The sequence below is a fragment of the Empidonax traillii genome, unplaced genomic scaffold, assembly GCF_003031625.1.
Source record: "Empidonax traillii isolate 1590-97213 ecotype Southwest subspecies unplaced genomic scaffold, ASM303162v1 scaffold415:size763157, whole genome shotgun sequence".
NCBI lineage: Eukaryota > Metazoa > Chordata > Aves > Passeriformes > Tyrannidae > Empidonax > Empidonax traillii.
Genome location: NW_020955608.1, coordinates 633,993 through 658,806, shown reverse-complemented (window position 1 = coordinate 658,806; position 24,814 = coordinate 633,993). Strand labels below are relative to the sequence as shown.

The window sequence follows — 24,814 nt, the reverse complement described above, 5'->3', positions numbered from 1 at the left end:
TGTTTATAATCTTCTTTCAAATTGCCTTCTGTGACTGCAGTGTGTCCAAATGACCATGCCCTACCAAACAGTCTCCACAATAAAACCAACAGATTCATTGCTCCTATACAAGAAAGTTCCTTAAGACAGAAAATTCTGTCTCTGCACATATGTATGTGCAGAGTTGCTTCAGATTATTCTAAATGCCTGAAGTCCAGGAATTTACCTGTAATAGTACAGCAAGGCCAGATCATGAAATAAAGCAGTACTACAGCTTTGGACTGCTTTATAGATCTATCCCTTTATGGCTGAGACTGCACTCCTATTCAACCCTTTTCTCAGATCCCACACATTCAGTCTTCTAAAAAAATTCTAATCTAAACCACCTCTTGTGAGTAACAGCTAACATGCATCTGCTTCAGGACCCATGGAATTTAACTGCATCATGTTAATACCACCTACATGCTAAACACCTGAAAAGGAATTAAGCTTCCACCTTAGAAAAGAAAATCCTTAAGAACTGCTAACTCTAATCCTAAACTCAGCAAGGAGGTAAAAATACCACTCACCTCTTCACTTCATTGTCAATCTGCACAGAAGACATTTACCACTCTCAGCTGCAGAAAGATAGCACAGTTGCAAAAGGTCAAAGCACAATGATAAAAGGACACTTGAATTTGAGTCCACACACAGAGCTACTGAAGTAGAAGGCAGAGCAATTTTCTTGCTTGGGTCTTAAAATTACTACCATATTTGTGTGGGCTTCTATAGGACCCAGTGAGCCAAAGCACATAAAGAGAGGAAAAGCTGGCAAGAATTAATTTGGGAAAAGCTTTGCAAGAACCTTGCCTTGAGAACAGACTGTGGAGTTAAAAGAAGTAGGATAGAAAGACCCTTGAGGATTTGTAGAATAGAGGGAAACACAGAAGAACAAAGAAGTAAAATAGTAAGTGTATTGGTAAGCAGAAGACTAGTAGGGGCAAGATATCAGGAAAGTAAACTCATCACTATTTCCTATTCATTAATATCACCTAAGCAGATAATAATGAAGATTCATAGATTTACACAGCTACTACAGTGACAAGATAAAATCTGGATACATCATTCCATCCTTCTTCTGATGACAAACCCCCAACAGACTCCTTCAAACCAGCCTGGCTGGGAACCTTAACAGGGCTGGAAAATGGCCTGGGAAAGGGAAGATATTTTCCTCTCATTGTTAAGCTGCTGAGCAATCGCTGAGAAGAGGCAGCAGTCAGGTATGGGCAAGACATCTAAAGTCAAGAGATTGGGAAGGCACATAAAAAGTCTCTCTGTAGCCAAACATGGCAACAGACTTAGGAAAGTTACATCAGAGCAGATGACCCATATCAGCTTCCTGCACCAGTGCTTGTAGAATCAGTGCAGCTGGAAAAAACAATCAGTTTTGCTCAGTGGCCAAGTTAACCTGGCAGTATATATCCAGACTTGGCTAAGGAGAGAAATGCTCTGAGAGACTAGCTTGGAAGCTGAAGCTGCTGCAATATAGAATGGGAAGACGAAGAGGAAGGTGAGGGAATATGGACCAAAAGGCTACGCTGGGATGAAAAACAACCTTGAGAGCACTGGGAAAAATGTTAAGGTTATGACTCATGACTGCATATGCTGCAAGACCACTGACAATAAAAGATGCAAAGGTAAATCAAGACTGCTTCTCTGTAGATGACTCTGCTAAGGCAGACACATTAGTAACAGCTTCTCTTGATATAAGACACAATTTTAGTTTTACTAAAGTAAATTTACTCTGCTTTGAGTCAAGAGCTCCCTGTGCTTCTTTAGTTTAGCACTCCCTTCTGCCTGAAGCCAAGCAGCTGCTGGCATGCAGAAGGAAAATGACAGCATATAGGCAGACTATCTGCACTGACCTGTGGCCCAGAGTCTCCATCCAGCTGGGATTGTGATGTGCACAATCTTTCCCTAGTGCTGAAGATCCACAAAAAATGCGTACGCCAGGAATAATTAGGACTGCAGATCCAGACTATGTTTTCAGTAACTTCGATCTTACTACTTTGGTCAGATCACAGACAGAAACATGACACTCAATTTCAAACAGCTTCAAGCCCAGAGATGGCCGGAGTATCTGTAACTTATTGCCTCCCTTCTTCCTCCCTTGCAATATCAGTTGACTCAGCAAAACATATTACATCTCCTTAGAAAACCATATTGCATTTAATCTTTGCAGAGAAGGGAATATGAAGCTAAGCAGACTTTACCTGGTTCCCAAAAGAGGCTTCTTTCTGAAGTCTCATGGCAGCCTAGCAGCTGAATGCTATGTAACACAAGACACTCTCAGCTGAAACGCTGGGGCCTGGCAAGCACAACTAAAAAGGAAAACAATCATGGCTGTGCCATACTCTGCAGCATGGAGGCAAACCTGCCATCTTGGAGTCTCATCCAAAGGCAGTAGAGGCCTTTTAATGGATGGTCAATTCAAGTGGCCTTTCATTGAACTGTAACCTAAGGCTTTACCCAGCTACCATGTAATTGTCCTTTTGTATTTAGACAGGGGGACAAGAATCACAGAATTGTTTGGGTTGGAAGGGACCCCAAAGATCATCCAGTTCCAACCCACCTACCATCAGCAGGAACACCTTCCACTAGATCAGGTTTCTCAGGGCCCCATCCAACCTGCCCTTGAACACTTCCAGGGATGGAGCATCCAGAACTTCTCTGGGAAACCTGTTTCAGTACCTTACCACCCTCACAGATTCAGCCTCCAGTGATGTCACTTACACTATTGCTGGAATATGATACCATTCTAACAAATTCATTATTTGCATAGCACAGTTTTACTAGCTTTTGGATTTCATATAAACATATTATGCACATACACACACATGCAGAGGCCCAAATTAATTTCAGGCACTTAACAAAGGTAACTTCATTACAAGCTTTGTCTCCCTAGAGGCTCCCATTTGCAGTTACTAGATCCTGTGAAGGTAGCTAGAGATGGGCACATCCTGAAGACAAAAGTGGAGTTTGAGCATTTCTGATGCTACCTTTCCTGCATCTTTCCAGTACCTACTTAGTGGTGCTTAAAGCACTCTACACTACAACACTGATTTATTCACCTTGGTGAAATACTTGAGGTTGCATAGGGTAATTTCAGGTCTTATCAAACAAGATTTTTTTCTTTATCTTGCTTTCCTTCTGGGCAACAGTAAGTACCTCATGCCTCTGGGCAAAATGCCAGTTGACAGAAATGCCAGTTCTCATCTGTGTGTTGGGAATTTGTCTTATGATAAGACTAGAAAATAACTTCTCAGTTTTAAGTGAAATGGTTTGATACTGCTCACACTGGCCACGAAAAAATAACCCTTTCCAAAAAACCCCAAACCCTAAATTCTTTTTAAACCATCTTTAAAATCTGCTCAACAAACAGAGCATCAGGTGACCCATAGCAAATGGAACCAGAGAGACACCATATGTTATCTTGTCCCTGTTTATGTAAGATGTTTAAGAGCTGTCATTTTGCGCCTGAATTGTGCATCTACTATTGGCAGTCCTGGAGCTACACATTCTGGTCAGCTTGTCCCTTCATTTTTAGAGGTACACAAACCTGCAACATGCAAGGACTTCTAGGACAATCACAAGGTATTAAGCAATACGCTGTTGGCAGGGTGACTAAGAATTTATGTTTTTATCTCCTGCCATGAGTAAAGCAATCTAAATATCCTTCCATAATAACTAGTCATGACACATGCAACAACAAACCCATCACATTATACACAAGCTTCTATTTCCACAACAGTTCATAACAATGTCAAGGTGTTCCAAGTGTTAACATTTTAAGCATGCTCATTGTGCATAGGTTTGTACTACCTCAGAACCTATTGCAGCTAACCAATTTGCTTTGCTGTACCTTCAACTGTCTCTCAGAGATCCCACAGCTGTAAAGATATGCAAAGTTAACTTAAATGCTACATATGCAAATTGAACTGTTAAATGAATGTGCCTCAGCCAAGACAGTGCTGCATGTGTGGAGCACAATACAAGTTCTAGCAGTCCACATCTGTTCCTGAAGAGAAATGGAAGGTGACTTTGCCATCCCATGCCGATAATAGTTTTTTGGGGTATTTCTTATGCTGAAGTCACTTTTCCAAGTCAGCTACACTAATGACATTTAAACAGCACAGTACAACATATGAAGTTTTGCACTGCATCCACAACACTGACAGATCTTCCTTCCTTCTCCAGATTAGTTTACAATAATCAGTATATAAAAGCATAAGGAGCATCTTCTTATGGAAGCAGCCTCCATTCAGCAGACTTCCCCCACCATTTTCCCTGGTAGAGCCACCACGTGTAAAGAATTCCAAGAGTCTGCCTAAGAGCAGATTCAGGGATTGGACTGGACATCAGAGGATGCTGCAAAAAAACAAAGCTCTTCTACAGAGCTTCATGAAGGCTTAGCACTTAAAAAGCAGGGAAAGTTAGAAATCCACCCCAACTCTCCCCTGGGAGTACTAAAACTTCATCTAGAATATAGCAGCTCTCCCCAGGCAATTCTAAAAGGCATCGAGATTTCTACAACAAAGGGTGAAAAAAAAGGAGTGAAGCAACTCGAAGCCAGGACTCAGATGGAGAAGCAAAAGGACCTTCCTAAGTCAGTGCCAAGGTAGATACATGGATGGGGTTGTTGAGCAGCTGTGCTGCCTCACGAAACCATATCGAAACTGATGCAAGTCTTGTGAGCGATGCTGGCCCTAAGAGAGACACAAGGGGCCAAATAGTGCAGTGCATTAATACAGGACTGACAAAACCTCTGCTTTATTACTAGGTTTGTCGTGATCTGCAACATGACCTTGGACGAGTCACTCCACCTCTATGTGCTTCTGGCTACCATCTAGATAATTAGACTAAACTATTTGGTGTGAGGGCTGCATCTAATTATAGATTGGTTTGGCAAGTAGCACAATTGGTTACCGATACTGACAAAAGTCATCAGGCAAAACTGAAATACAAAGAGCAACTGCGGCCAGTCACTTGCACAAGCACAAAATTGACATGGAGTCAAAAAGGCTGCATGACTAGGCAGCTCTCAGCACCAGTCTCATTTGCTCAGTCATCTGTGTCACAAGGATTCCCAAGTTTACCAAAGTATTTCTTTCTGGGAGCCTGAAGGAGCATCTCTAAGCCAAATACAAGAATTTGTACTTAACAGCATATTCAAAAAGCTTCTCTGTACAGCATTTAAGAGTGAGTAATTAAAGGTAATATTTCTGCAGTAGAGCTTCTCATTAGCAACCTAATTAGCCTTCTGAAAATAATTAACGTTCCTTTCTATAAAGGGAACAGATGACCCATTACATCCATTAGACAAGCAAAACAAATGCTGAAAGTAAGGAAGATTTGTTCAGGGAGACAGCAAGAGAAGCATCCAGCAGCACTACAAGTAAAATGGAAGAAGACAAGGCACAAATCCCTGTGAACCGCAAAGACTAGACTATGTATGTGGGTATGCAGGACTAGCACGCGCTTAACTGTCTGATGTATGCACCCAGCATTCACACTGAGCATTTTCATTCCTCTACCTCTAAGATTACCACTGGTAATCTCATCACTAAGAAACTGAAAAATTCCACCTCCAGCTTGTTTTGAAAGCCAGAATTAAAGGCTCTTAAATTCGACCATTCACAGTCACAAACAGCTCTCTCCATATGCAAATATTGCCCAAGGGTCATGTATTTTGACTATTAAAACACATTAAAAATGCCCATTAAAATAAAGCATGATTTAATGTCATATGACAGGAACAAATGAGTTGATGGCTAAGAACAGTATGAAGTACACCTCTCCAAGTTTCACAGGACAGTGCTTTGAGCAGTTAGCATGCCCTGAAAGAGTTAGGTGTACATTTCCTGATCAGTGCTTGTTTGAAAAATGTGTGTTCGTGCAGAGTCACAGGCATCGGTGGTGTGGGATGTGTGTGAAAGTACAGGTGAGAGAAAGCAAAGGACAAAGGTCAACATATCACTGTCTAGTGCAGCAAGAACTGTGGTATCAATATAGTTTGATGCACTGTTTCAGATAAAGAAGAAATAAGCTGAGCTTCCGAACATGCACATATTCAGATAACATGGCAAACATAACAAATTATGAAGATGCACTTGCATTTTCAGCCACTTCCGTGTTTGATGTATATTTACACTTTCCTGAACACTCATAAGCCTTCAAGTGTGACTGCAGTGAGGGCAAAGCTCAGCCATACAAAAGCTTCCATAGCTACATCACTATGGAAACCGCAAATCCATTGCCTGCTCTGTTTGTCTACTTCTTTCACTGATTAAAAACAAAATAAAAATGTATGCTTCCATTTTATCACCTTCTCACTTTGGTCAAGACCACAGGACGACAACCGCGTTTTACCTGCTTCAGAGGCAACTCTTTCATCCTTGACAGCCCTCTTCGTGAAACCCACCCAACCTCTCAACCCAGCTCAGCAGTCTTCCCCCCAGTTGCTTTCACCACTTCTTTCAGTGAGGCTCTTCAAACACAGTCTGGGATTTTATCTTAGCCTCCACACCCTCCCTCAGCTTCTGGACGGGGACAACTCCAAAGATGACTCATTCTAGGGCAAATCCAGTTAGCTGACATAATGAGAAGCTGAAAACTGTTCTGAACACAAGTTACAGTGTCTTATTTTAACTAGAGTTACATTCCCTTCCTTTCCACAAAGCTGTCAAGAACATTTGAAGTGCTCTCAAAATGGAGTAGGGCACACTGCAAGACAGCTGTAAATGCAAGGGTTACCTTTTTCCTTTAAGAAGTCCATCATTTCTACAGTTGTTGCTAGTTACAGGTAGCTTTTCCTGCACTAAAAATCTGAACACCTCTCAGCAAAAGCCTAATAGCCAAGAGCAACTCTGAAAGCTGCAGAAGGAAAATAGGGAAAAATGGTCAAAAATCTGCAGTATGGCATGCATGGTGCAGCTTGGGTATGTGAAGTGGCTGAAGGAACCTTCATACCAATCACTAGGAAGGAAAAAGCAAAAAATAGTTAAAACTCCTCTGCATCTAAGAATGTGCATTTTATGCTGAAGAACAGCCTCTGAACAAATCGTCAGCAACAGCTTCTCTCATACTGGGCACCTCTTACCTGAGCTCAGAGCAGTTCATGGAAGAGTTGGAGGAGAATTCAGTCTCTGCAGCTTCATAAGCCCTCGGTGCCTCTCACATTCAGTTGCCAACTGACAACCATTACACAGAAAAATGTCCACTAATAAATGAGTTGAGAAAAACTAAGTGTTTCACAGATGTCCCCAAACAGACACAAAAATACACTTCTCTCCACTAAAGCACTCTGCATGGTCAGAAAAATCCTGCCTGTGCTCAGAGGACACTTTGGCTTCTCAGCAAGACAGAGCTAAGAACAAAGTGACATAGTATAAGTTCACTCAGAAAATCCAAAGCAATACTAGACAAAAGATGCAACTCTCCCACCTCCCTTTTGCATAATGGGCCAGAGAAGGTAGGGCTTCCATCTTGGTCCTAACTCATTGCCCTCACCTCACAGACAATTCCAGGCTGGCATTACCAGTTGCATCCCAGATTCACCGGTGTTACAAGAATTCCTACTAACAACCCATGGGATGCTCAAAGGTTTATCTCTGTCCTTAAGGATGTTGCAATGCCCAAGCCAGTTTCATCAAGTACAGGCTGAACGGAGTGGTGATCACAGTCTGCAGGGTCATGGCCCCATGGCTTTGGCAGCAGATCAGTCTGCATCTCCAGCAGACAGCATCCTGAACAGCCTGAGTAGATGGAACATACGGGAGGCATTGGAGGAATGAATAATTCATAGTCTTGTTCTGCTGCCAATGGATCTATGTTTTCTATGTGCCCGTATGGCACTCCGTTTTTGTTTTAGCAGTAATAGGAGACTTCTGCACTTCCTTTGATGGTTCCTGAGGGCAGGCAAGAAGCAGCATTTGCTCTACTCACAGCGTTAGTACCACACAGCAGAACACTTGCCAGACAAAACTTTCTTCAGAAATACTCATGAGTGCATCACTGACAAAACAGCTGGACTCATACAAGGCTCAGTCCATCACAAGCAGCCTTCTTGGGAAGCTGCTGACACTTGCTTTGTCATAACCTTGCAGCACTGGTCTGGACTTTACTGCTCAACAGATGACACTTGATGACCAACTGAAGCCCTGTATTCAGCTGCACAATGGGCAGCAAAATCACAGCTGGAGCTCGAGGCAGCAGCTGACCCTGCTTATCCACAATGTTAGCACTGCCACAATTAAGTCTACTGCTTTTCCTCAGCAGCTGATTGGGTCTCCTCCCTAGTCTCAGAGAGGGACAGGGGTCTATCAGCAAGAATACCCCCAACATAGCATCTCTTTCACACTACCAAAAGAGGGTCATGAGACACCCGAGACAGGACGGGCTGAGGGAGGAAGGTGCTACATGTATCTGAATTTTATACATGTAGCACCTATATACTCAAAGCAAGTTCCCAATTAAAGTACTGTGCACAACCTAGCCATGAAACCTTATCCACAAAAGGGAAAACAATACTGTAGCCTGAACCATTGCATGCTGTATCAGAGCATGATTAACATCCTGCGAGGGCACCACACCACATACTGCAGACACACAGAGCAGGCAAAAAATGCTGCAGGGTCTGGAGATTGTTGTTGAGGTCCCACAATGGCTCATTTACCAGAATCAATATCAGGTTTTCTCATCCTTTCAATCTGATAGCATTTTACATGCAGTCTGTGCAAGTGTAACAGACTGCCCCAGCACACAAGAGAGTGGCAAGATGAGGCTAAAAAGATTAGTAGAGTAACATACTAGCGAATCAGATGCAGAAGCTGCACTGCTTGTTAGTGCCAGGAATAGATTCCTCATCATCCGACTCACACCTGTGCCTTTACCGGAGAGAACAACCCTTGGTTCTTTACCTACTGCTCTGGTTTAGCTCAGAGATACTGCTCCACTGTCCTGATTGCTTCAACTGCCTAAGGCTATCAGAGCGTGAGGTTTTAAAGAGACAATAACACTGAAAAGTTTGGCAGTATAAACTACGAGCAACCAGAATGATATGATTCAAAGTAGACAGAAAACAGGGGTGATGTGTGCAAATGGAGATCTTACAGCTCCAGAAAACAACTTGTAGTCTAAACCAATGGAAATAACTTCATAGTCTACATACTTAAATTTCAAAGTCCCATCTACAATGCAGTCATCTCTGTACTCAGAGAACTGCTCTGTTCTTCTGGTCTACAAGTGCAGTCCAACCAGTTTTACCCTCCAGAACTTACCTTTTCCAGGGAGGGTTCCTGGAGCTCTCCCACTTTTTGGTCAGCTCCTAGTTCACAGCATCCGCAGGTAGACTAGGTTGCCTTCGGCAAGTCCAAGGTGTTTCAGACTCCAGTGGTTTTCAGATCAGGTGTACGTGACCAACAGCTCATACACCAACCAGACAGCCTTCCTAAACCAAAGAAGTACAGTTTAATCTTAACGTAACACAGTGCAAGAGAGGCTTTAAACGCTGAAAGAGCTATGTGTACAGATAGCTTAGCTCCAGTACACTGGGCCCTGGAAGACCTGACTTCTTCAGAGCCCTCAGATGAGCACCCATACCTGTCCTTTGCCCAGGGCAGCTCCCTGACAGGCTGCCTCTCCCCTGGTGAGGCTGAGACTTTGTACTCTTCACTTCAGCCACAGCAAACACAGGGAGCAACTTCACTGGAGCCAGTGACCAAAGGTTCACTGCTACCCCAGGTCGGCCAAGGTCTCAGTTAATTCTTGAAGGGTCTACAGAAATTAGTTTATTTTCCTAGCCAATCTCCCAATTTTTAAGTAAGCCTCACTGTTTACTCCTTTTCCCCCCATCCTCTTTCTGCTAACATTGCCTCCCTACAATCCAAGTACTTGTCTATACATAGCATTTTTCTGGATTAATTGCATACGAAGAAGTCAAAGCGAGGACACTCAGACTGTGTAACAAATGAGCTCTTCACATTATCTTACTCAATCTCAGAGTTTTTGAGCACCAAAGTCCAAGAGGAATTCAGGAGAAATGTTTTCTTAAGAAAAAAAACCAACAAAACAAAAACCAGACCTACACTATTTTGACTTATGGACACTGTGCTACAAAAACACTTTGATTAAAAATGCAGATTAAATAACTAATCCTCCCAAAAAAACCTTCCCACCAAGATTAACATAGCAATGAATAATATAAAACCACTAATTAAATCAATGTAACATGGGTATTATAGACACATTTAGCACCTTCTGCCTAGGCACTAAAGCTTGCATCTACTTTGGAGTCTCTCTTATCATGAGAATTAGGTCCTATTTCAACAGCTAGGTAATTTGTATATCAAACTGGGAAAGAACTTGTTTGTTACCTAGCTTTGGTATAAATTGCTGTCACGTTGATGTTCCTAAAAATTATTTGCATGTTATCTATTTTCATTATACACATTTTGTCACTGTTGAATATAGGTTTCTACTGAACTATTTATTAGACACACAAAAACAAAATTTTTTAAAGCATTTGCCTAGAATCACAGAACACTGAGATTGTTTTTTACACAGTCAGATACACTTGTCTATGATTTGATATTAAAAGACTGAGAAACAAACACATATGAAATAAGCAACTGCAACACACTCCCAACTCCTTCAACAAGAAATATAAACATTAGAGAAGGTTTCAGGCCAATCTAACTTTAGGACAACGCAGTCCAACTCAATTCACCCCCTTCCCTAGCACTGGCACTCAAGCCATCCATGGGGCTTCACCAGGAACCAGATCAAGGAACTCAACAGCCATCTGAATGCTACACCCATGCTACCCTAATGCCTGTTAGTTCTCAGCTGTATCACCTCCCAAATTTGGCTCACAGCCCACCACTTAGCAGCAAGAAGTTCCTTTTTCACAAAATACTTCATTTCTACGAACTCCAAGTATTGCTAAACTATACTTTTAGCTACACGTGTATCTGCACTTGAAAGAAAATACTCATTGAAGAAAATCTTCATTAGCAAAGACTACGTCATAATACACATGAGCAGAACAGTAGAGCTGAAGAGAAAAGTTCAGCCTTAAAGCTCACATGATTAAGACAAAGCTTAAGCTGTTCAGAAAAAGGGATTTGTTTTTCCTTTTGTATATAAATGAACTTTCTGTGTAAAAATACTAATGATTAAAAATGTGTAATGTTTATATTAGAGAGGGAAAACAAACAAACCCCCAACAACAATAGTGTGACCATTCAATTGCATATACAAAAGTAGTTAAAATCTAAAATCTCAGGCTTCCCAAAACAGCACTTACCCATGCTCTGACTGTTCCTCTGACACAGACACCAACATTTCTGGTGTCAGCAGGCTGGGGACTGCACATAAGCATAATTTAGCAGTAGTGCTCATCAAATGAGAATACAAAGAACAAACAAACAAAAAGGAAAGCAAATTCCTGACTGCAAATTGGTTAGTAGTGCATCCCTTCATTTATCTATTTTAGTATTTACACTTCTTCATTATTTCCACAAGGCTCTAAAAAGAAAGCTCAGGTCCATGCAACTATCCAGCGATAAACTGTTCAACAAGGAAACCAAGTCACAACATCGCTCCATGACTTATCTGGAATTCTTCTGGGAAAAAAGTGCCAAATTTGGAAATGGAAAGTGGGCATGTGCCTTCTAATAAACTCACCCTGCTCTGGCAGGACTTGAATGGAGGGTGATGCAGATTTCCCTTTCAACTTAAGTCCCACCATGCCTTTTGATGAGGCCTTTTGAACCTGTTCCTACGCTGGACTGAATTACCTCAGAGGGATACCTGCAGCACACACTGCTGCCTCTTGAAATGAAAACATCTTTTGCTCCTTCTGAAACAACAGTAACAAAATAATTGGAAAACCAACTCTGTAAAGCAACAACTTGCAGTTACTCAAGGAAAACAAGTGATTTCCAAGGTTATATGCATCTCTTCCCAGATACATCCAGGTGGGTCCCCAGTCTCTTCTCAAAACTTCTGTCCAAGTCCTGAGAAGCACATTAGATCTCTGGAGATGCAGATTTCTTTTAAAAGCCATGCCACCACCCAATACTTAAAGAGGCTTGGGCAGATGCTGGCATCCCCATGCAACTACAATATCTGCAAATGCTTCTGTGGCTATTTATTGCCGAAAGCAAAAATGCATTTAAAATAACTGCCAAGAGTCTTTTTGTTGTTGTTGTTGCTATCTTGCAATCTGTTTTAAAAAAAATTAAACTCAGGTTTCAAACAAATACACAATCCAATTCCCTCATGCTGCAGATTTGTCTGACATTATTAGTCTCACTTGTTTTTTCCTCTGTGTACACTCATGCCTGCTTATATTTCTTTCATTTGACTGCTAAGGCAATCAAAATGAAACAGCTCAGTTTACATTCATGTTTTCATGCATTACCACGGCTCTCAACATTTATAGGCCAATGGGCCACTCTGAACATTTTAAGACTTCTCAGAGCTTGCCATGTATTCCTGTTATCTACCTTTTAACATAAATCTCTTGCGCATTTTCTTATTTTTCATGGTCCCAAGGATGAGCTATGGGAAGGAATGGTTATTTACTCAACGTACCTTTCATTATCTTTAAGAGCTCATCTAACTTTTTGCTGTTGTTGTTGTTTTCAGGTTCTGTGAATACCTTTCCATAAAACTGGTGTCAAATCTAATCTTGCAATATGGCAGGTTAAGCAGGAGATGAGTTAAAAAGGAGCAACTCTTACAAAAGTCCACCTACACTTTCTTTATGAAGAAGTACTGAGCACATGTTACATCATGAAAACACATTCATTGGCTTTTTGGTAATTGAAGGCAGGGTACTGTTGCCTGGCAACTTATCTGATTACCATTTTTTCAAGTATCACATGCACACTTAGATATGTTGCATAATAATGTCTCACTTTTATGCAGCCTAACCCAATGGGAAAAAAAAAGGGGGGAGAAAAAAGTTACCAAAATTAATTCCTTGAGTCTATTTTCTGGCAAAAAAAGGAAAGTGCAAGATTGTAGCTCAAAAACAAGTTGAAACATTAGTATTCCTGATTTTTATTCCTGCATTTTTCTGGCTTGCTGAATGTGCTTATACAAGCATTTTATATCTACTTGTCTTCAAAATGACATTATTAATACCAGCCTCACAGAGACACGGTGAAAATTTATTAAGAATAGAGAGATCCTCAAATGAAAGATGCAGTGGAAGTGCTGGTGTTAGCACTTACAGCTTTTTCATACCCCAAACGTTGCTAAACCCTGTCCAAAGCCTAGCAAATGTTCATCATTGTCATGACATTGTCCAGTCCTTGTTTCTCAAACAAGGATCTCAGACCAAGAAAACTACATTTTTCACATCAGAACGGGATACTTTCCTACCGTCTATGTCTGATACATAGCTGGGAAAAGAAAAAAAGGAAACAAAAACCTACTCCCACCACCCCACACACAAGGCAGCATACCCCAACTTGAAGTTGGAGTACTAAGCATTATCGCAGCTCTTGGAGTTTGTACCATGAAAATCAGAGGGAAATCAGAAAATGTGCATGCATGACCTTTTTTGAAATCAACATGCTCTAGTTATTGATCTGATCTTTGAAACTAATTACACTCTAACTAGTCTATGAAAAAGTAAGCGTTTTATTGCCTTTATGGTGAGCAGTAATGCCTTATAATAAAAACACCAAAGTGAGGCATTGTTTCCAAAAGGCTATCATTATCTAATAGGAGGACTTAGATTCTAGAAGTTAACCTTTTGAAAATCCACAGGTTATACGGCAATATAATATAACATAACGGACTGCCTTCTTTATAGATGCACCGGAGTGTTCCATTGCACAGAACGGAAAGTGCTTAGCTGCTCAGGGTGCTCTTAAATACCATGCTAACCTCTGTCAGCTCAAGTGGCTGAGGCTGATGTTTTGGAAACTCAATATCTCATCTCCATGGTAAAGTATTAAGAGGCAAAGGAAAACCAAAAGCAACAATAGCCAAGCTCAATATTGCTAAAGAATCGTTACATTACCTTCACAGCAGCTCCTCTCTTCATAGTAGACATTCGGGCATTTTTATAAACTGTGCCCTACATCCTGCAGCTCTTGTGCAAGTCCACTTCCAATTAAAAGATTAATTGTGAGATCTGCCTTGGAAAGAACTGCTGGATCAAAATAAACCAAATCACATGGTAGGTATCATGCCACTAGGGGAAACTGTACACATCTTGAAAACACCAGAAATGACAAAAAGAAATAACTTTTTCTAGAACTAACTGGAAGCATCCTTACCATAAACCTCTGCTGATACAAAATACAAAGAAAATACGTGGGTCAAAGTGTCCCATGGGTTAAGGAAGTGTCCTGGTTTTCCTATGTTGGTTAGCAGGAGGAGAAACAGCCAAATATACCACTATTATCAGGCACACTCTGCCATAAGCAGAGACAAACAATTTCACCAAGAGCTCTGAATAGGCACAGGCACAGCCAGGCTGGGCTGGTGGAGCCAAATGAATTTGGTTGCACCAACATATGCATGCATTCGCAATGAAAAAAAATTTAAAAAAGACTCCCCATCCCCAGAAGGCACTTGGCAGTACACACAGCACTATGCCACGGGTACCCATACTAAAGAGAGAGCTTCCCCCTTCAGAAGTACTTCCTCATCCTCATGTTCCCAGCAGAATCAGAAAAAACAGGACAGAAAGGTACTCCACAGAAGTTTTTCATATAGGCTACCTTCAATATGTGGCACACCTGAGAGCAAACATCCAGCAAGGAAGGAGTCAAACAGCAGCTTCACCAGACTATGATATAAACCCTTACCTAGTGACTGCTAATGCTTGGATCTTACGCACTGAAAGCAAGACAGCAGCATTTGTGGTAGGGAAGATTCCCTCAGTCATTTAATCCAGCTTTGACAGAAGCATGTGAAGGCGGGGGAGTTTCGAAATAAGGTTGTGGTGAACTCTTGTGCACTGACACCAATAAAAATCCAGAACAAAAGAAAGGGTAACATGAAACACTTCCCTCTTTTATGCAATGATTAGGCACCTCTGACCTAGTAACTGATAGGTATGCTCATTCAGACATGCCTGCAAACAAACCTCTAAAGCAGTCTAGCTGCCTCCAAGGACATGTTAAGGAGCAGCACGCACCTGTAAAGTCTTTTCTACTCATTTTAAAAGGTGAGGTGCACTATGCACTGGGAGGTGCATAGGCTCTGGCTCGCACTAAACATTATTGCGTGTATCATTTACAACCAGGAATGTAGGTCTCTGGCTAACCAGAAAGAGAGCGTTGTTCCGAATTGGCACAGATGTTGGTAATCTGCTCCTGCAGAGCCAAAGCTTTTACCCAGTCTGGCTTTCTTTCAAGACTCCTTGTAGTTGCCTGCAGAACCGCCCTACCTAGGAGCTCAGGAACCACCTGCGTGCTCCTGCCTCACAAATCATCGCAGAAATGTGAAAAGCAGACCAGTTTATTTCTGACGTACAAGGCTAACCAGCCCTCTGCTCCCCCACCCAGTCTGTACCTGAGCCTGCAAGCAACCTAAGTACCTAAGGGCAAGCAACATGGTCAGGTGTTCAAGTCATCAGGGAATACTAAAACACACACAGGAAGCAGATCAGGGAAGCAAAATGGATCATTTACAAACCTGTACCAAGCAAGCCACAAGCAGGTAATACCTTTTACGGTGGAAAACATTAGCTAATTAGATGATCAAATTTCTTTCAAAAGAAGCAAGGAAATATGCCATACTTCACCTTTTGTGCTAGGCAAATTTTGTTTTGAATGAGAACTCCCACTTGTATTGTTCATCTCTTTCACCCCAGAAACAACCCAGGAATACTGCTGGACACTGCTTCATTTGCAGCTATACAGGCACACAGAGGACAGAAGGGACCACGTATAAGTTTGCTCAGGCGCCATTTCCCCATCTGCAGGACATGGCTCTGCCATCTGAAAGCTTAGCAAGGTACTGCAACTACTATGGAAGTAGGCAGTGTCCCACAAAAGGAAGGTGAGGAGTGGGAATAAAGGCTTTTCCTGCCTCCTGTTGGCAAACAATTTCTCTAAGTAATTGACCCATTTTCTACAGAATAAAAAGCTCTAAGGAATGAAGCACTGCTGCCCTTTAATTAGCCACGTCATTACCTCTCCTCTTACCATGTAATAGCAGGCTGCCTGAGACTGAAAAAAGCAGCAAAACAAAACAACACAACAACTTAATTTCATTTTCTTAAACATGGCATTTGCTGAAGGCAAAGGTACAATTTGCAACAACATCTCCCATTATTTCTGTTATTTCATCATCAGAACAAAAAGGTCTCCTCAATGCCACCACTCTTTAAGCCTCCCCCATATATTAAGCTTCTCCTTTATAGAAGCTTTCTCAGGATGCTTTCCAATCATCTTCCATGAGGAAAAACTTCTATTCACTGTCAGTTTAAGAACAGAAAGGACTCCTTTGCCTAAAACCTAGTCAACTCTCCTGCATATCATTTTATTAAAATTTCATGCAGTTTCTTGCAACACAGCTCAGCAACTTGGATAAGGACAAAAGTCCTTTAGTCTAAGGAGATTAGATGTGCATATCATGAACAAAGAGCAAAAAAATACCACACCACAGCTATGGTGGCAAGTCCAAAACTGGCAAAGGACTGTTCAAATGAGTGTCACACAGACAACCCTTAGTGACCAATCCCATGATGCAAATAGAAAACCTACAAAGCCTGGCCCCAGACTCTGCAATAACTACGATTCTGAGGATACAAACAAAACTTGCATGTGAAGACAGCAAAAGTTGGGGGTTTTCCCTCGACCCAGGAAGAGTGCACAGCCTCTTCTCCCTCTCCCCTACTTTCCCCTCAGACCTCCTTCTTCCTGTTACGCTTAGTCCCCAGTTTCAGTTCATTTCTAACGCTTTGGGGGAAGGCAAAAATTAAATTAATCTGGCTAATTACGCCATGAGAAGAAACACCCTTCCTGGACACAATGCAGTGCCTGCCAGAAGCCCTGAAACACCTGATCCAAGGACAGTCATTGTCTTAACCAAGGGGTCAGGTATTAGAAGCACATTTATGATGCTGGAAAACAACTCCTCTCCCCAGATCTTGATGTGTGGGAATAAACAAATTACAAGGCCAAAGAGATCCCTATTTCTTCACTCCTTAGGACTTCTCCAAGATGCTGAATTAAAGTACAGATTGTAAAAAGATATCTTAATTTAAAGACTCCACTGCTATTGAGTTCATCACCTTATCCAAAAACCTCTTCCTGTCTTACACTAAAGCCAGAAGCCTCCATCTCCCTTCAAGGTTAAATTTGCCTTTCACTGTTTGGCATCACATCACATTATGACATTGTCAGAGAAACTGCCGAGTCCTCACTACCAGGTATCCCTTCCATATGGATGCAGAGATCTAGGTTACCCTCAACCCACATGTCTATGCTATCCCTACCTCTTGTTTTAGACCCCCTTGATCATTTTGTAAACTGCCACAGGATCTTGCCACAAAAATGCCAAGGTCTGAACTCTTCAAACAAGCAGCTTCTTTTCTTCCTGCACCATCAGCCTGCAGTAGAGTGGGAACAGCAATACCAACCAAGTCCATGGATGTGTTGCCAGAGCCTCAGCAAGAAGTTAAACAATCACAAGCAGTACTACCTCAATACCTGCTTGTCCCTCCATTTCCTTTCCACCAGACTATACTACTCCCCTTTTTCAATATGCCTGTGATCAGAGGATCTCAGGATGTTTCGCAGACATTGAATAAGCTACTTGTAACGGTTCTGCTGATCTTTGTTTCAGTATAGGAAGCTGCTATAGCTACTAGTTAAACCATTTGGAGTTAACTTGTCTTTCAATTTGACATGCTGTGAAATGCCTGTACCTCAGTGTCCCCTTCTACAGACTGGGAGACACCCATGTTCTTCAGTGGGGCCTCAACACAGAACTAAGAAATTTTCAGATATATGCACAGAGAGCATATATTTCTCAAGGAGAAAGTACCTACTTTCAAATTAAGTGAAGAATCTTAATTTATCCACAGTAGCAAGCTGCTGTCTCCTAACACAGAAAAGCCAACATTCCTGTATGGAAGAGGTCATACCTTTTCACTGGGACTAGGCACTGGGATTCAGGAAGGACCTTCAGGACTTGTCATGGGCATCAGAGTACCTTACAGACTTTCTACAGTTTTCCTCAGTGCTGGTTCAAAGTGGCTACAGGCATTAAGGATTCCACATCAGTAAGTCTTCCTTTTCTGTTTCCTGATAATTTATGGTAGTTTTTGTTTCCATGACATCCTATTTACCACCAAACAGTAGCTAGCCCCATCTCTAACTGATGCCGTACATATACTATTATTGCATTTGTGTCCCTGGAAACCCCAGAACGGAGCTCTTTGGGCAGTCTATTCTTGCAAATCCCCAACACATACAGCTCTGGCAGTCACGGAGCTGTTACCACCTGCAAAAAAAAAATCAGCTCCTGCAGGGACTGCTTTTTTCTTCAGAATTAAGAGGGAAACAGGATAAACCTGTCAAACAAACGATGGCAGAGAACAATATGAAATACTTCACATAATAGTCTTACTGCGTCTGCTGTGTAATTAGGAGGCTTAACAAGTTTGTACATCCCCAGTAGTTTTGGACCAGCAATGCAAAATGCTCTCTAGGAAGTCCCAGTGTAATGCTACAGCTCAAGATGAGTGACATGGAGCACCTCCCAGGATCCCTGCTCCTAAGCATCCTAGAGACAATTTTCAAAAACCCAGGGTAAATGGGGGGCAGGAGAAATCAAATTTTCCATTTTGCCAAAATTCAGCTATTCTGAATATTTTTCCATACCAAAAGTGGAACAACAGCAAACATCCTGAGACTAAATTTTTAAAAAAGGAAAAACTCTCAGTTTTTAGCTGATTGTATTATCTGTATCGCTGATCTCTGGGCTTTACACACAGGAGTCATTCACAAGGTTGCTGGTAAGTCACTGAACGGACCAGAGCCAGCCCCCACCTTCCAGTTTTGCTCTGCAAACGCTGAGCTGCCTCAGAGCTATTTCCCCTTTCCTAGAATAAAGTTTTGCTGAAATCAATACAAAAAGATGTTTCCAGACATTCCTTTTGTCAAAAAAAGGCACTTTCCAGTGAAAAGCACTTTCGATTTCAACCACCTTTCCACCCTGCTCCCCCACAGCCCCGAGGACTTCGCCGCCGGGGCCAGGGGCTCCCCAGCAAAACCCCCGCGACACGCACCGCGCCCCCGCCCCGAGGCGCTGCGGGGGCGGCGGGGCCCGGCCTGCGGGAGCGGCGCCGCTCCCCGAGAGGGGGCGACACCCTGGTCCCGGTACCCCCGCGGGGCTCGCCGGCGGCGGGGAGGCCGGTGCTTCTCCGCCCGCCTTTGTCTCGCTCCGGCCGGCGCCCGCCTGGGGGGGCGGCACGGCCCTGCAGCCGCCGCCGCAAACCGAAACCAACAGCGCCGGGCGCCATCCCCGCCCTCCGCCCCGGGCAGCGCATCCCCCGCGCCGCTCGGCTTGCGGGGAGGCCGCCGCGGGCCCCGCGCACCCACCGGCGGGGCGGCCGTGAGGGCAGCGGCGGCCGCGGGCAGCTGCCGGTGCCGCCGCTCGGCCCCCCCGCCCGGCCGGCCGCGCCGCGGCTCGTGGCCTCACCGGTGTCCATGGGTGCCCCGCGGCCGGCGGGAGGTGAAGTGTGCCAGTGACACTCGCCCGTAGTATGGATGCGGTTTCAATCTGCACATGCTCGCTCCCGACAGCCAGCCTGCCCCGCCACCTTCCCTTAACTCTTTCCGCACTGCCGCGCACTGCCTCCCCCGCCCCGCCGCGCTGGCCCCGCGCCCCCTAGCCGGGGTGCAGCCGGTCCTCTCGGTCCGCGGGCCCGGGGCCCCTCCTGAGGCCAGCGCGGGGCAGAGAGACCGAACACGGCGGGGACCCACGGGAGGGACCTGTCTCCCCCAGAGAACTGGACCCTGTCGGTGTGCGCTCAGGTGTGCGTCGGGAACACCCTGCCCAAAAAGCTCCCCAAACGCCTGTGGTGGTTGCTGTAGGTGGAAACACGATGTTTCACAGCGCTCCTTGGCTGGTGAGCCTGCGGTACGCGTTCTTCATATTTACTCCTCTAAAGAAATCCGTAACAAAAAAAGCAAATAAACACCGCACTCCACCCTCACCCCTTTTAGCTGAGGGATGTAACCCCCACGCGCCTGTTGTTGGATCTGGACGCTGACAGGGCATCCCTGCAGTGAAAGAAATCAAATATAGATATCAAAGGAAGTATTTGTCTGCAGCTTCACTATTAAAATAGTGAAACATAATCTCAGCAAAATGTGCTTTTCCACTCAGAAGGACCTCTTCAGATTCAGAAAATTGCCCGAGGAAGAGGATTGAGAAAAAAAAGCATAGGTAGTAAAAATAAACTTAATTCCCTTCTCTGGCTACATTAACTCTTAGGCAGCACGGGAACACAAGAAAAAATGGCTTTCTTTGGCACTACTAATCAGGAGATTGCAGTCCTGAATCAACGTTTGCAAGCAAACCAATGACTCCTCTGTACCTCTGGCTTCCCTCTGAAAAGATGGTGGTAACAGGAGCTCTCTACAGTGAGGAGTAGCTGGCTAGCATCTCTGAAGTGCCCTGTAGTCTTCAGACAGAAGCGAGGAAGGTTTTTAGTTCTGTCCCTTTACAGAGAGAGAAATGGACATATCTTGGGGTAAAACGGTAACCTGAAGTGACATCAACTCAGAAATGGCAATTGATCCTGAGCCCAGAGACCCATCTTTAACCAGCATCCTGCTTTTTCTAAAGAGGTACTGACTTTGGGTTCTTCTCTGGTCTCCCCAGGCCCCTGATGCAGTCCACATTTTCTTTCTCACAGGCACAAGGATTCCTGGTTCTCTCCTGCCTTCTGTAGTACCAGAAATGATGAGCTAATGTTTTTTAGCAGAATAAGGATGTTTTTATGACCTCTGTTTAATGACTCAGCATTTGAGGTATCAATAATAAATGGTCCAAATGATGAGGCAACATCGGATCTGTGCAGGCCCCAAGGCAATTATAACGAAGGATTCTCAAGATGTCAGGCCGCAGTGACTCTGTCAAAGGCGGGTATTCTCTAGAGAGACTTCTCCTTCAGCCCCAGAACGGCAGGGCCAGCAGACGCTGCAAACCCAAAAGCTGCCGCGGCTGTGCATAGCTCTGCGTTACCCTGGAGCGCCCGAGCTGCTGTCTGGCGTTCCCTCCGCGCTTGCCCAGGCAGTTCTGTGTACAAACCGCTGTAGCTGCTCCGAGGATGCCACAGTGCAGCAAACCAGCCTGTCACCAAGTCACCTGATTGCACAATCTCACTGTGAGAGCCGGAGACTCAGAAAGATGGAGCGTTTTAAAGGGGAAATGGAGAATAATGCACAGCTAGCCCTACCTCAGCAACCAAGCTGTGCAAGCTAGGGCAATGTTGCATGTGCTGGTGACCTCAAGCTGGATGACAAGAAAACCCACAATTACTTTATATAAATTTCAACAGAGCTGAGAAGGAAAATGCTAAGATAGCATCTTTGATGTTCTAAGAAGCACCTTTAAAATAGCATATCAGAATAGCCAGTTAGAGAAGACAGCAGCCTGATGCAGTGCTTATGTATTTATTGTGAAATAGCATCCTTTAGAAAGCACTGAGACTGTGCTAAGATATAGTTAAGGGAGAGCATGAGAGAGATCGTTTCACAGTATGAGACAGCATGAACGTTTCACAGCATGAGAGGAGAGAATGCTTTACAAAGAGCAGAGAAAAGGTCAAAGAGAAAGGAAGAAGAGAGCTAAGAGATACTCACCTACGAGAAGAAGAAATCAACAGCCAAAGATGGACCGGAAAAAATGAGAAGCACGTGTAGGGAATACATAAATCTGTATTCTCCTGTCTAGTCACAGCATGCAGAGAGAGGAAGGAGGAGGTAAGGAGAAAAGAGAGGGCTCCCAGATTGAGAAGGGAGGAAGGACAAGGCAGTGAGACAGGGTGAGGGGAATGAAGGCAAACACTGTGCTGTTCTGAGAGGACAGACAGGAGGGAGGGAGAAATGCCAGAGCGAGCACCTGGTAGTGGTGCTGTACACCTGAGAGCTAGTTCAACTCTCCCCAGCTGCAGTAGCTGCTCCAGAAAAGCTGTTATTTTTCTGTCCAGCCTTGTTTCTTTCAGCCTGAGCTGGTAATGGAAGAGTAAAAAAATGAATTTGAGATTATAATACAGTGAAAATAGGAGTAGGATGATACCTGGGGACAAAGGAGAGACAATTTCTGGAAGTGCCCTTTTGTCAGGCATTCACCAAGAGGCTTGAGCTCTCCAAGGCCTGGTGCTGAGAGAGAGCACCATTCTCTGCAGAGTGTCCAGGCTTGTGCACAGAAAGCTGGCTCCATGATAAAAACAGTTTGTGGTGACTTAAGTGTCCTTTAGCCTCTCTACAGCCACTTTTTAACAGGCATAGGAGATGCAGCTGATCTTATTAATGGTCTCATAATCCCTTCATGTGTGTGTTGCCTTTTTCTGAAATAACATAGATCATATATAACATCTGATCTAGGTCCTCCATATGTGTGCCCCAAACCAGCTCAGATGTCTCTGCACCAGCCTGTCTGGTTCTGGAAGGATTTCTCCAATTGGGTTCAGCATAACACCTGACTATATAGAAACATCTTGGAAAGTAGCATAATAATTTTTTTTTTCTGCTTCACTCTTGTGTCTGGGCACACTAAGGAGTGCAGTGCAGCAATACCCAAGCTAGTTTCTCACTTATCCATTTCTGTGGTTTATTTGTGGCATATTGTTGCACTGAAAAAAAATTACTTAGATCTTCAGGAATGCTTTAATGTGGTCATCACACTGGTATCTGACTGCATCACAAATATCCCTGCCACTGTAGTCATTCCCAGTGAGGTAAGATCTCACTCTGCAGACTGGGCTTTGAAGTTCAGACATGTTTCAGTTAAAAGGAGTCCTAAGTTTTAGATTCATAACATCTCCCTTTCCCCAGAGAATTTAGTTTTATATGGCTCCTTATATTAAATTCCAGTTGTGGATGCTCATCCCTTCTGTAAATCCAGTCCCAATCTAGAAAAAGGAGCACCTGGAAATTAGTCTTACCAATTTAGTTCAAGTGACTTGTCTGACACTGCCTAGGAACTAATAAGGAATGGGATTCATCTTTCTAGATCAGGGTTTAACTATCTGGCTTATTAAGTCATCCTTAGCCTAATTTCCTGACTCATTTTCTACATACCAACAGGTTCTGTAGCAAATGAAATGGGAATCTCGCCCTATAACACTCCTTGCTCTCTACCCAGGCCTGGTTCAGTATGACTTGGACCAGCCAGTGCATCGCAGGAAACACCTTCATAAAAAAGTCATCACAAATGTTTAAAACCCCTCAAGCTGGAGTCAGGGTTTTTTCCCTCCTTTAGGAAGTTTGGCTCTTTCTTTCCTGTTTGCCTGAGGAGGCCCTGCAACTGGGAATTAGGAATTTCATCTCCTTGGGTATGTAGAATAGAGAGGAGATGCTGTGTGTTTATTTAATAACCCCACACCCACACAGATGTACAACCAAAATATGGGCTTCTCTGACAGGAAACTGAGGAACAAAGAGCAATCTTGAGGCTTGCAAGGAAATTAAAGAAGGAACTAAATTTTTTTTTTTTTCTGAGTGGACCCCAGTCACTGTGGTGACAAATGTTAGTCAAATCCATGGAGTAGGAAGTGGATTTTAAAGAACATCAAAAATCATGTGCTGTCTCAGATCAGCTTGCATAGGTCTTGGTGCAATAGCACGGAAATTGCTTCCTTTGTCTCCTTTTGCTTTTGGTGCTGGTAGAAAAAAATACAAGCCATGGATTTTCACTGCCTTCACTCATCTGGTGAGTTTATTGAAGGAAACATGAAGGAGATTTTCAAACATGATTCCTTCAAGCTGAAGTAGGCTCCCTAGACTTATCATTCCTATCTTCTTTCTTTTCCATTTATCAGGCACTTGGGTTCTTTCTATGGCTTCAGACAATAATGCCATATTCATCACTCCTGAAAAAACGCAGTAGGACATAGGAGTTAAGTCCATGGAGGTTCTTAACTTATTTCTGCCCAAAATTGAAGGCATTTAAACATTTGGTCATGTAACCGTACATGTGCCAGTCTCTGCCGATAAGGTGCTGTTCAAGCTCAAAATGTTAAAGGCTAGGTAGCAATCCCCAAAGAACCCAGAGCTATTTTTGAAAATTCAGTCCTTCCTCTCTAGGATTGCTGAAATAATTTCCTTACTCAGAACATTTTCTTTCCTGTAGAGATAGATTATAACAGTAAACTTTGCGTGAGCATTTAGCCCTGCTTTCCTTCAATGCATTTTTCTGTTATGGATACCTGCCATTCTTTTTGGGTTGGTGAGAGCCTGGCTCTAAAACAAAACACTGCAAACAGGAAAGTTTTACTCCTAACAGATGTGACTGAAGTGCCACACAGAAAAGCATCTTTTACTGTCACAGTACCCTGTTTAGGAAAGCCCTCTCCAGGGCTGTTCTGTTCAAGGTATCCATGGGAAAGAATGTTAGTAAGACATTATTTTACAGACCCTGTCAAAGCTTTTGAGATTCCTCTGCGATGTTGTTCAAGGATCATCTCTTGGACTGATGGTAAAATTGCTCGGCAGAGCTTTAGTGTCCTCTGCTGCCTTCTGCCATCTTTGCCTCCATGTGGATTAGATGCCAGAAAGGTCCTTCAGAACAGAGCAGCCTGAATCTT

General features: G+C 43.3%; 1 protein-coding gene across 10 annotated transcripts in view; it reads right to left on the bottom strand.

The window, feature by feature from the left end:
* The window catches only part of TMEM229B (transmembrane protein 229B), a 35,148-nt gene extending 14,009 nt beyond the window's left edge, over positions 1-21,139 (bottom strand). Inside the window, exons 1-3 of one of the 10 annotated variants that reach the window (XM_027894027.1) lie at positions 19,286-19,379; positions 17,489-17,602; positions 9,297-9,466 (exon numbers count right to left, since the gene is read on the bottom strand). Coding sequence is in view for 1 of the 10 variants with exons in the window: in XM_027894023.1 (XP_027749824.1) it covers positions 19,699-19,708 (10 nt within the window). In the remaining 9 variants the exon portion in view is untranslated. Of the gene's footprint in view, positions 1-7,117; positions 7,284-9,296; positions 9,467-9,565; positions 10,091-14,056; positions 15,132-17,488; positions 17,603-18,139; positions 18,840-19,285; positions 19,385-19,598; positions 19,654-19,698; positions 19,806-20,860 lie in introns of those variants that run through there. The other 9 variants (XM_027894025.1, XM_027894032.1, XM_027894024.1 and 6 more) reach the window with 9 other exon arrangements.
* Positions 21,140-24,814: the final 3,675 nt, after the last annotated feature.